Source organism: Crinia signifera, chromosome 2 (genome assembly GCF_055691185.1).
Source record: "Crinia signifera chromosome 2, ASM5569118v1, whole genome shotgun sequence".
NCBI classification, from domain to species: Eukaryota; Metazoa; Chordata; class Amphibia; order Anura; family Myobatrachidae; genus Crinia; species Crinia signifera.
Genome location: NC_139218.1, coordinates 405,346,880 through 405,359,368, shown reverse-complemented (window position 1 = coordinate 405,359,368; position 12,489 = coordinate 405,346,880). Strand labels below are relative to the sequence as shown.

Here is a 12,489-nt window from a genome sequence, read left to right as displayed (position 1 = left end):
GGGGTCCGCTTCCAGCTGAGACCAGAGACCACCCAGAGTCAACCGTTATACAGGTGCTGTGACCAAAGGGGTCCGCTCCCAGCTGAGACCAGAGTTCACCCGGAGTCAGCCGTTATACAGGTGCTGTGACCTAAGGGGTCCGCTGTGAGGGTACGAGTTCCTCAATCACTCAGACACCGAGCAGATGAAACCAGAAGAATGGTTTATTTTCCACAGCACGCACAAATAGACAATAAACAGTGGCAAAGGTAAATTGCAGAGTAGAAAGATATTCAGGTAGCAGGCCCAAACAGACAGTCCTTGTATAGTCACAGTCCCAGATCAGTTCCACAGGGCAAACTATCACTTGTCCACACAGCTGTGATAGCAGAAAACTGTATAAGTCCACAAAACACCGGCAACTCCACAGAAGCGAGGATGAGGCGTTCCACAAGACACAGGTAGAGCATACCTCTGAACCTTAAGACTGCGACTAACCTCCTTCCTCCTCTCTTCTCCTTCAGCTCTCATTCACATCTCTCCCCTCTCTTCCTGCAAACACCAACTTACATCCCAAAGGCACCCCTCTCCCCCTCCCTCAGGAATTCTTAACCCTTCCTATGCTGGGTGCAGTTGTATGAATATAACAGGGTCTCCTATTACCTGTCCAGGGGCTGATTAACTCACTCCCTTCATCTGGCTTTGAAGCTTGTGTATGTGAGGGATTTCACACCTTCATGTAAACAGATCTCTTCTCTGGAGACTGACCCTGGTGTTATCCATCCTTAGCCTCTTGTTATTTGGGGGGGAAGTGTATGTCTCTGCCACTATCTGTCTCTGTTACTAAACAGCCTATAAAGAGGTCCTTTGATCCCTGAACCAAAAACTATACACAAACTGACCAGATTGTAATCTAAGCATTTGGTCGCTTCTAGCCGGACCATTTGTCTCCACATACACAGTTACAATATTTAAGTAATACGCAATTGGGGCTTACATGAATAAAGTCCTGGGAAATACAGACATACATAGGGAACAATAGGGCTAAAATGTACATTAATTACTGTGGAGTAGAGGATGTCACAATTCACTTATCGCCAATGCAATTCCTTCACATTTCCTCCCCCACATTTTAGTCCATGTTCCTGGTGTCCTGGGTAATGGCAAGGGCTGGTCTCCTGGTGTTAGGTGGCACTGGGTCTGGTTCCTGCTGACGGGATAGGCCATCCGCGTTTCCATGATCTTTACCCTTTTTGTGAGAAATAGAGAAGTTGTACAGTTGTAGGGCTAAGCTCCACCTCAGTAACCGTCCATTGTCTCCAGCTGTACGTTGTAGAAAACTAAGGGGGTTATGATCTGTTACCACTGAAAACTCACGCCCATACACATAGGGCTGCAACTTCTTTAGTGCCCAGACGATGGCTAGGCACTCCTTTTCAATGGTGGCGTAGGCTATCTCGCGGGCAACTAGTTTTCGGGAAATAAAGGCAACTGGGTGCTCACACCCATCCTCCCCTATTTGACTTAGCACAGCTCCTATTCCACAAGCTGAAGCATCTGTTTGCACAATGAACCGCCGGCGGAAGTCAGGGGCGGCTAACACTGGGGACCGGGACAAGATGTCCTTAAGCTGGGAGAAAGCCTGCTCGCAGTCAGGGGTCCAGTCAATGTTTCGGGTGTACTTTTTGGTCGTTAGGTCAGTCAGTGGTTTGGCAATGGTGCTGTACTGAGGAACAAATTTACGATAGTACCCCGCTGTGCCCAGGAAGGCACGTACCTGTTTTTGGTTAGTGGGGTGAGGCCACTTCAGAATGGCCTCAATTTTTGCTGGTTCTGGACGAATACGGCCTCCCCCAACCCTGTGGCCAAGGTACAGCACCTCTGCCATCCCCATCTGACACTTATCCGGTCTGATTGTCAACCCTGCCTGGCTAATCTCTGCTAAAACCTGGGCTACATGCTGCAGATGATCCTCCCAGGTCTCACTAAAAATTGCTATATCATCCAGGTAGGCCTGGGCAAACTCCTGACACCCTGTCAGTATGCGATCTACTGTACGCTGGAAGGTGGCAGGGGCATTCTTCATCCCGAAGGGCATGTCAGTAAATTCAAAAAGCCCAAATGGGGTATTGAACGCTGACCTCTCCTGTGCCTCTCTGGTAAGGGGTATCTGCCAGTACCCCTTGCTAAGGTCCAGGGTGGACACATAGCGAGCCATCCCCAACCTGTCTAACAGCTCATCTACCCGGGGCATGGGGTATGCGTCTGTCACTGTCACCTCATTCAGCTTCCTATAGTCCACGCAGAAGCGTGTACTCCCATCCTTCTTGGGCACTAAGACCACGCTGGAGGCCCAGGGACTATTTGATGGCACAATGACCCCAAGCGCCAGCATTTCGTCTACCTCTTTTTTCATCATATTGAGCACCTCGGGATTCAGCCGATATGCTGGTTGCCTAATGGGCCGAGTTGCTCCGGTGTCGACATGATGGGCTGCTACATGAGTGCGTCCTGGCCTGCTAGTGAACTGAGGCCCCACTAGCTCCAAAACCTCCCTCATTTGTCGGGTCTGGGTTTCAGTTAACTGTGTGCCTATGGGCACGGCCTCCACCCCCACATCCTTCTTGGTTGCTGCCAGAATGTCAGGGATGGGGTCAGTCTCTGGGTCATCCATTGGTGGGCAGCAGATTGCCACAGCCCCTATTTCCCTGGTGACATATTTTTTTAATCTATTTATGTGGTAGGTGCCCACCCGCTTCCCGGTTTGATCTAGGGCAATGATATAATCTACCTGCCCCTGTCGGTCCACTACAGTATATGGCCCTGCCCAGGTCGCCTGTAACTTGTGCTTTCGTACAGGTACCAGTACCATCACTTTCTGACCCACTTCCAACTCCCGTTCACGTGCATGCTGGTTGTAATACTTGCACTGCCTTCCCTGTGCCTCCAGCATATGGTCATGCGCAAGCTGCATTAGCCTTTGCAGTCTCTCCCTCATTTGGGCCACATATTCTAAGACCGGAACCTCCGGTTCCTGGAATGATCCTTCCCAGCTTTCCCTGACTAAGTCGAGAGGACCCCGGACCCTTCTGGCATATAGTAACTCAAAAGGGGAGAACCCGGTAGAATCTTGCCTTACTTCGCGGTATGCGAATAGAAGCTGTTGCAAGGATTTCTCCCAGTCTCCCCCCTCTGATTCAGCATATGCCCGTAGCAACTGCTTAAGGGTCGCATTAAATCGCTCACACAATCCGTTTGTTTGGGGGTGATAGGCAGTAGTGCGAAAGGGATGGACCCCAAATTTGGCCCATATGGTCTGCAGTAAGTCCCCTTGAAATTGCGCACCTTGGTCGGTGACCACTTCTTCGGGAAATCCCACACGACTAAAGATATCCATGAGAGCCTGGGCAATATGCTCAGCATCTATGGATGCCAGCGCCACCGCCTCTGGGTACCTAGTCGCATAGTCAACCACAGTCAGTATGTATTTCTTTCCTGTTCTGCTCGGTTTCTTAAAAGGCCCAACAATGTCCATGGCCACTCTCCTGAATGGCTCACTGATCACAGGCATGGGTTGTAGGGGGACACGACGTGGGGGTCCCCCGAGGCGTTGACAGACCCCACATGACTCTCTATACTGTCTTACCTCCTGGTTTATTCCTGGCCAGAAGAAGTGCCGCAGCAGTCGGGCCCGGGTTTTACGAATCCCTAAATGGCCTGCTGAGGGGATGTCATGGGCAAGTGCTAGCAATCGCGCACGGTACTGCTGGGGAACAATTAACTGTTTCCTAGGGACTTCGGGCTCTAATGGGTCTGCTTTTGCTGGCACCCTGTACAGTCTCCCCTCCTCCCACTGAATGCGATCCTCCTGAGTTCCCCAATCACTCCGTCCTGCTGCCCTGCGGAGGCTAGCTAGGGACGGATCTGTTTGTTGGGCTTCCCTAAATTCCACTCTATCTACCTCCCCCAGATTCACGTCACAGTCAAGCAAGTCTGGTACCATGTTACTCACCGGCGGTGGCTCAGGGGCTGTAGCAGTAATTCCTGGTGCTGGCGGGAGAGGGCCCTCAGGTGCTATCTCTCCAGCCTGTGACTGGCTCCGGGTGATAGCTCCCACGAAACAACTGGCCAATCCACCACCCAAATCATTTCCTAGAATAACATGGGTGGGGAGCCCTTCCAGAAGTCCCACGTTCACTTCCCCAGAGTCCTGACCCCAATCCAAGTGTACCCGGGCCATGGGGATGACAGTGATCTGCCCCCCTGCCATGGAGATCTTAATTTTCCGTTGCTTCAGTAGTTGGCAGGGGGGGATTAATTCTGGGCGGATAAGGGTGATGGAGGCACCCGAATCTCTTAACCCCTGCAGTTCCTTCCCATTAACTTTTACAGGCTGTAGATGTGGCTTCATGTTATCCGGGGTGGCTTTTCCAATAGCTGCTACCACCTCCACCTGGTATACTACTTCCTCCGCCTCTGGCGCATCAGGACAGTACTCCCCTCCCCCTCCCCCAAATGATGGTTCCTGGCACACAGCTACTCGAGGCAAGGCATGTCGGGCACCTGGAAATGGTCCACTTCCCCGGGGGCAATCTCGGCGGACATGACCCACCTTGTCACAGTTGTAGCAGCGACGGGCTCCTGGTAGCTCGGGTCCCCAAGGCCGGGGGTTGGGGGGCTGTGGAGCTGGGCGTTGGGGGGCCGCCGGTAGATCCCGATCTGGCTGGGCCCGTCGGAGATTAGTCTTTTCCTCGATGTTGGCCCCTCTCCACCGAGGCCTGTTAGCTGTGAACTCGTCCGCTAGTTGTGCCGCTTTCTCGGGGGTGGTAGGGGTCCGATCTGCTACCCATTCTCTGATCTCAAGAGGCATCTTGTTCAGCAGCTGCTCCAAGATAAAAGCATTTTTAATATCTTTTACAGTAAGGGCCTGCTTCACGGACAGCCACTTATCACAGTTCCTCCGCAACAGGTTATTAAACTCTGTAAATGAAGAATCGCCTTTTCGGGTTATGGTGCGAAACTTCACACGGTATGATTCAGCAGTCACCGCATATCTAGCAAGCAGGACACTTCGTACCTCCTCATATACCAGCACCTGCTCTGGGCTCAGGGCATGGAATGCTTCCAGAGCCCTTCCTCTCAGACTGGGGAACAGAAATCGAGGCCACTCTGCTGCCTCAATTCCATGCAAAGTCATAACAGATTCAAACATCTGCAAATGGGTATCAATATCCGAACCGGCATCATCAAAAGGTGGGATGTCATTATATCTCAGCCTGGCCACCTGGCTTACTGATGCTGCCGTAGTGGGTATAGAGGACTGCAACCCCAATGCAGCTCCCAAAACTGAGGCTCCTTGTCCCAGAGCTGCCAGCAAGTCCTGCAACTGATCTGCATTTCCAACAGGCAGCGCAGCCCCTGAAGCATTTGTCCTGTTGGCCCCCTGCACCTCGTTCCGCTCTAGGACGGGGTCCTCATCGTCCTCCTGTCCAGGGTGTTCTTGGTCCCATTGTGCCAGCTTTGCCATTAATGCTGCTCTGGTGTCCAATGCCTCAAACTCAATCTGCCTCGTACGGCACAGATCCTGCAGTTGATCCTTTTTGCTGTATCGGTAGCATAGTGGTGCTGGATCCATTCCCTGAGGTGTTTATGACTCGTTGCTCGAAGGTTGGTGTCTGAGTGGTCCCGCCGCTGCCGCCAAATGTGAGGGTACGAGTTCCTCAATCACTCAGACACCGAGCAGATGAAACCAGAAGAATGGTTTATTTTCCACAGCACGCACAAATAGACAATAAACAGTGGCAAAGGTAAATTGCAGAGTAGAAAGATATTCAGGTAGCAGGCCCAAACAGACAGTCCTTGTATAGTCACAGTCCCAGATCAGTTCCACAGGGCAAACTATCACTTGTCCACACAGCTGTGATAGCAGAAAACTGTATAAGTCCACAAAACACCGGCAACTCCACAGAAGCGAGGATGAGGCGTTCCACAAGACACAGGTAGAGCATACCTCTGAACCTTAAGACTGCGACTAACCTCCTTCCTCCTCTCTTCTCCTTCAGCTCTCATTCACATCTCTCCCCTCTCTTCCTGCAAACACCAACTTACATCCCAAAGGCACCCCTCTCCCCCTCCCTCAGGAATTCTTAACCCTTCCTATGCTGGGTGCAGTTGTATGAATATAACAGGGTCTCCTATTACCTGTCCAGGGGCTGATTAACTCACTCCCTTCATCTGGCTTTGAAGCTTGTGTATGTGAGGGATTTCACACCTTCATGTAAACAGATCTCTTCTCTGGAGACTGACCCTGGTGTTATCCATCCTTAGCCTCTTGTTATTTGGGGGGGAAGTGTATGTCTCTGCCACTATCTGTCTCTGTTACTAAACAGCCTATAAAGAGGTCCTTTGATCCCTGAACCAAAAACTATACACAAACTGACCAGATTGTAATCTAAGCATTTGGTCGCTTCTAGCCGGACCATTTGTCTCCACATACACAGTTACAATATTTAAGTAATACGCAATTGGGGCTTACATGAATAAAGTCCTGGGAAATACAGACATACATAGGGAACAATAGGGCTAAAATGTACATTAATTACTGTGGAGTAGAGGATGTCACAATTCACTTATCGCCAATGCAATTCCTTCACATCCGCTCCCAGCTGAGACCAGAGACCACCTGGAGACAGCCGTTATACAGGTGCTGTGACCTAAGGGGTCCGCTCCCAGCTGATACCAGAGACCACCCGGAGTCAGGCGTTATACAGATGCGGTGACTAAAGGGGTCTGCTCCCAGCTGAGAACAGAGATCACCCGGAGTCAGCTGTTGTACAGGTGCTGTGACCTAAGTGGTCCACTCCCAGCTGAGACCAGAGAGCACCCGGAATCAGCCGTTTTACAGGTGCTGTGACCTAAGGGGTCCGCTCCCAGCTGAGACCAGAGATAACCCGGAATCAGCCGTTATACAGGTGCTGTGACCTATGGGGTCCGTTACCAGCTGAGACCAGAGACCACCCGGAGGCAGCCGTTATACAGGTGCTGTGACCTAAGGGGTCCGCTCACAGCTGAGACCAGAGACCACCCGGAGTCAGCCATTATACTGGTGCTGTGACCTAGGGGGTCCGCTCCCAGCTGAGACCAAAGACCACCTGGAGTCAGCCGTTACACAGGTGCTGTGACCTAAGGGGTCCGCTTCCAGCTGAGACCAGAGACCAGCTGGTGTCAGCCGTTATACAGGTGCTGTGACCAAAGGGGTCCGCTTCCAGCTGAGACCAGAGTTCACACGGAGTCAGCCGTTATACAGGTGCTGTGACCTAAGGGGTCCGCTCCCCGCTGAGACCAGAGACCACCCGGAGTCAGGAATTATACAGATGTGATGACCTAAGAGGTCTGCTCCCAGCTAAGAACAGAGACCACCCGGAGTCAGCTGTTGTACAGGTGCTGTGACCTAAGTGGTCCACTCCCAGCTGAGACCAGAGAGCACCTGGAGACAGCCGTTATACAGGTGCTGTGACCTAAGGGGTCCGCTCCCAGCTGAGACCAGAGACCACCTGGAGTCAGCCGTTATACAGGTGCTTTGACCAAAGGGGTCCGCTCCCAGCTGAGACCAGAGTTCACCCCGAGTCAGCCGTTATACAGGTGCTGTGACCAAAGGGGTCCGCTTCCAGCTGAGACCAGAGTTCACACGGAGTCAGCCGTTATACAGGTGCTGTGACCTAAGGGGTCCGCTCCCCGCTGAGACCAGAGACCACCCGGAGTCAGGCATTATACAGATGCGGTGACCTAAGGGGTCTGCTCCCAGCTGAGAACAGAGACCCCCGGAGTCAGCTGTTGTACAGGTGCTGTGACCTAAGTGGTCCACTCCCAGCTGAGACCAGAGAGCACCTGTAATCAGCCATTATACAGGTGCTGTGACCTAAGGGGTCCGCTCCCAGCTGAGACCAGAGATCACCCGGAATCAGCCGTTATACAGGTGCTGTGACCTAAGGGGTCCGTTACCAGCTGAGACCAGAGACCACCCGGAGTCAGCCGCTATACAGGTGCTGTGACCTAAGGGGTCCGATCCCAGCTGAGACCAGACACCACCCAGAATCAGGCGTTATACAGGTGCTGTGACCTAAGGGGTCCGTTACCAGCTGAGACCAGAGACCACCCGGAGTCAGCCACTATACAGGTGCTGTGACCTAAGGAGTCCGCTCCCAGCTGAGACCAGAGACCACCTGGAGTCAGATGTTATACAGGTGCTGTAACCTAAGGAGTCCGCTCCCAGCTGAGACCAGAGACCACCCTAAGTCAACCGTTATACAGGTGCTGTGACCTAAGGGTTTGGCTCCCAGCTGAGACCAGAGTCCAACGGAGTCAGGTGTTATAAAACTGCTGTGACCTAAGGGGTCCGCTCCCAGCTGAGACAAGAGACCACCCGGAGTCAGCCGTTATACAGGTGCTGTGACCTAAGGGGTCTGCTCCCAGCTAAGACCTGAGACCACCCGGAGTCAGCTGTTGTACAGGTGCTGTGACCTAAGGGGTCCGCTCCCAGCTGAGACCAGAGACCACCCGGAGTCAGCTGTTGTACAGGTGCTGTGACCTAAGGGGTCCGCTCCCAGCTGAGACTAGAGACCACCCGGAGTCAGCCGTTATACAGGTGCTGTGAGTGACCTAAGGGGTCCGCTCCCAGCTGAGACCAGAGATCACCCGGAGTCAGCCGTTATACAGGTGCTGTGACCTAAGGGGTCTGCTCCCAGCTGAGACCAGAGACCACCCAGAGTCAGCCGTTGTACAGGTGCTGTGTCCTAAGGGGTCCGCTCCCAGCTGGGACCAGAGACCACCTGGAGTCAGCTGTTGTACAGGTGCTGTGACCTAAGGGGTCAGCTCCCAGCTGAGACCAGAGACCACCCGGAGTCAGCCGTTATACAGGTGCTGTGACCTAAGGGGTCTGCTCCAAGCTGAGACCAGAGACCACCTGGAGACAGCCGTTATACAGGTGCTGTGACCTAAGGGGTCCGCTCCCCGCTGAGAGCAGAGACCACCCGGAGTCAGCTGTTGTACAGGTGCTGTGACCTAAGTGGTCCGCTCCCAGCTGAGACCAGAGCGCACCCGGAGTAAGGCGTTTTACAGGTGCTGTGACCTAAGGGGTCCGCTCCCAGCTGAGACCAGAGACCACCCGGAGTCAGCTGATATACAGGTGCTGTGACCTAAGGGGTCCGCTCCCAGCTGAGACCAGAGACCACCCGGAATTAGCCGTTATACAGGTGCTGTGACCTAAGGGGTCCGCTCCCAGCTGAGACCAGAGACCACCCGGAGTCAGCTGTTGTACAGGTGCTGTGACCTAAGGGGTCCGCTCCCAGCTGAGACTAGAGACCACCCGGAGTCAGTCGTTATACAGGTGCTGTGACCTAAGGGGTCCGCTCCCAGCTGAGACCAGAGACCGCCCGGAGTCAGCCGTTATACAGGTGCTGTGACCTAAGGGGTCTGCTCCCAGCTGAGACCAGAGACCACCCGGAGTCAGCTGTTGTACAGGTGCTGTGACCTAAGGGGTCCGCTCCCAGCTGAGATTAGAGACCACCCGGAGTCAGCTGTTGTACAGGTGCTGTGACCTAAGGGGTCAGCTCCCAGCTGAGACCAGAGACCACCCGGAGTCAGCCGTTATACAGGTGCTGTGACCTAAGGGGTCTGCTCCCAGCTGAGACCAGAGACCACCCGGAGACAGCCGTTATACAGGTGCTGTGACCTAAGGGGTCCGCTCCCCGCTAAGAGCAGAGACCACCCGGAGTCAGCTGTTGTACAGGTGCTGTGACCTAAGGGGTCCGCTCCCAGCTGAGACCAGAGACCACCCGGAGTCAGCTGATATACAGGTGCTGTGACCTAAGGGGTCCGCTCCCAGCTGAGACCAGAGACCACACGGAATTAGCCGTTATACAGGTGCTGTGACCTAAGGGGTCCACTCCCCGCTGAGACCAGAGACCACCCGGAGTCAGCTGATATACAGGTGCTGTGACCTAAGGGGTCCGCTCCCAGCTGAGACCAGAGACCACCCGGAGTCAGCCGCTATACAGGTGCTGTGACCTAAGGGGTCCGCTCCCAGCTTTGACCAGAGACCACCCGGAGTCAGCCGCTATACAGGTGCTGTGACCTAAGTGGTCCGCTCCCAGCTGTGACCAGAGACCACCTGGAGACAGCCGTTATACAGGTGCTGTGACCTAAGGGGTCCGCTCCCAGCTGAGACCAGATACCACCCGGAGTCAGCCGCTATACAGGTGCTGTGACCTAAGGAGTCCTCTCCCAGCTGACACCAGAGATCACCCGGAGTCAGCTGTTACATAGCTGCTGTGTACTAAGGGGTCCGCTCCCAGCTGAGACCAGAGACCACCCAGAATCAGCCTTTATACAGGTGCTGATTACTAAGGGGTCCGCTCCCAGCTGAGACCAGAGACCACCCGGAGTCAGCCATTATACCGGTGCTGTGACCAGGGGCGTAACTAGATATTCACAGGCCTCATAGCAAAAGTTTGTAATGGCCCCTATATATATCAAATATTGACAATAATTGTATATAGAAAATATAACTTATACAGTAAAGATGGGCCCCCTTCAGCTCTGGGCCCCATAGCAGCTTGCACCCCTTGCACCTATGGTAGTTACGCTTTTGGCTGTGACCTAAGGGGTCCGCTCCCAGCTGAGACCAGAGATCACGCGGAATCAGCCGTTATACAGGTGCTGTTACCTATGGGGTCCGCTCCCCGCTGAGAGCAGAGACCACCAGGAGACAGCCGTTATACAGGTGCTGTGACCTATGGGGTCCGCTCCCCGCTGAGAGCAGAGACCACCCGGAGTCAGCTGTTGTACAGGTGCTGTGACCTAAGTGGTCCGCTCCCAGCTGAGACCAGAGAGCACCCGGAGACAGGCGTTTTACAGGTGCTGTGACCTAAGGGGTCCGCTCCCAGCTGAGACCAGAGACCACCCATAGTCAGGCTTTATACAGGTGCTGTGACCTAAGGAGTCCGCTCCCAGCTGAGACCAGGGACCACCCGGAGTCAGATGTTATACAGGTGCTGTGACCTAAGGGGTCCGCTCCCAGCTGAGACCAGAGACCACCCCAAGTCAACCGTTATACAGGTATTGTGACCTAAGGGTTTGGCTCCCAGCTGAGACCTGAGTTCACCCGGAGTCAGGTGTTATACAACTGCTGTGACCTAAGGGGTCCGCTCCCAGCTTAGACCATAGACCACCCGGAGTCAGCCGTTATACAGGTGCTGTGACCTAAGGGGTCCGCTCCCAGCTGAGACCAGAGACCACCCGGAGTAAGCCGTTATACAGGTGCTGTGACTTAAGGGGTCCGCTCCCAGCTGAGACCAGAGACCACCCGGAGTCAGCCGTTATACAGGTGCTGTGACCTAAGGGGTCCGCTCCCAGCTGAGACCAGAGACTACCCGGAATCAGCCGCTATACAGGTGCTGTGACCTAAGTGGTCCGTTCCCAGCTGAGACCAGAGACCACCCGGAGTCAGCCGCTATACAGGTGCTGTGACCTAAGTGGTCCGCTCCCAGCTTTGACCAGAGACCACCCGGAGTCAGCTGTTGTATAGGTGCTGTGACCTAAGTGGTCCGCTCCCAGCTGAGACCAGAGAGCACTCGGAGTCAGGCGTTTTACAGGTGTTGTGACCTAAGGGGTCCTCTCCCAGCTGTGACCAGAGAACACCTGGAGACAGCCGTTATACAGGTGCTGTGAACTAAGGGGCCCGCTCCCAGCTGAGACCAGAGACCACCCGGAATCAGCCTTTATACAGGTGCTTCGTACTAAGGGGTCCGCTCCCAGCTGAGACCAGAGACCACCCTAAGTCAACCGTTATACAGGTGTTGTGACCTTAGGGTTTGGCTCCCAGCTGAGACCAGAGTCCACCCGGAGTCAGGTGTTATACAACTGCTGTGACCTAAGGGGTCCGCTCCCAGCTGAGACCAGAGACCACCTGGAGTCAGCCGTTATACAGGTGCAGTGACCTAAGGGGTCCACTCCCAGCTGAGACCAGAGACCACCTGGAGTCAGCCGTTATACAGGTGCTGTGACCTAAGGGGTCCGCTCCCAGCTGAGACCAGAGACCACCCAGAGTCAGATGTTATACAGGTGCTGTGACCTAAGGGGTCCGCTCCCAGCTGAGACCAGAGACCACCCTAAGTCAACCGTTATACAGGTGCTGTGACCTAAGGGTTTGGCTCCCAGCTGAGACCAGAGACCACCGGAGTCAGGTGTTATACAACTGCTGTGACCTAAGGGGTCCGCTCCCAGCTGAGACCATAGACCACCCGGAGTCAGCCGTTATACAGGTGCTTTGACCTAAGGGGTCCGCTCCCAGCTGAGACCATAGACCACCCGGAATCAGCCGTTATACAGGTGCTGTGACCTAAGAGGTTCACTCCCAGCTGAGACCAGAAACCACCCGGAGTCAGCCTTTATACAGGTGCTGTGACCTAAGGGGTCCGCTCCCAGCTGAGACCAGAGACCACCTGGAGACAG

At 54.2% G+C, this 12,489-nt stretch overlaps 1 protein-coding gene across 1 annotated transcript in view; it reads right to left on the bottom strand.

Moving 5' to 3' along the window:
- Positions 1-901: 901 nt before the first annotated feature.
- The window catches only part of LOC146058640 (transient receptor potential cation channel subfamily M member 2-like), a 561,103-nt gene continuing 549,515 nt past the window's right edge, over positions 902-12,489 (bottom strand). The window contains exon 21 of the mRNA XM_083170913.1: positions 902-1,228. Within this exon, the coding sequence (XP_083027039.1) occupies positions 1,224-1,228 (5 nt within the window). The 3' untranslated portion in view covers positions 902-1,223. The remainder of the gene's footprint in view (positions 1,229-12,489) is intronic.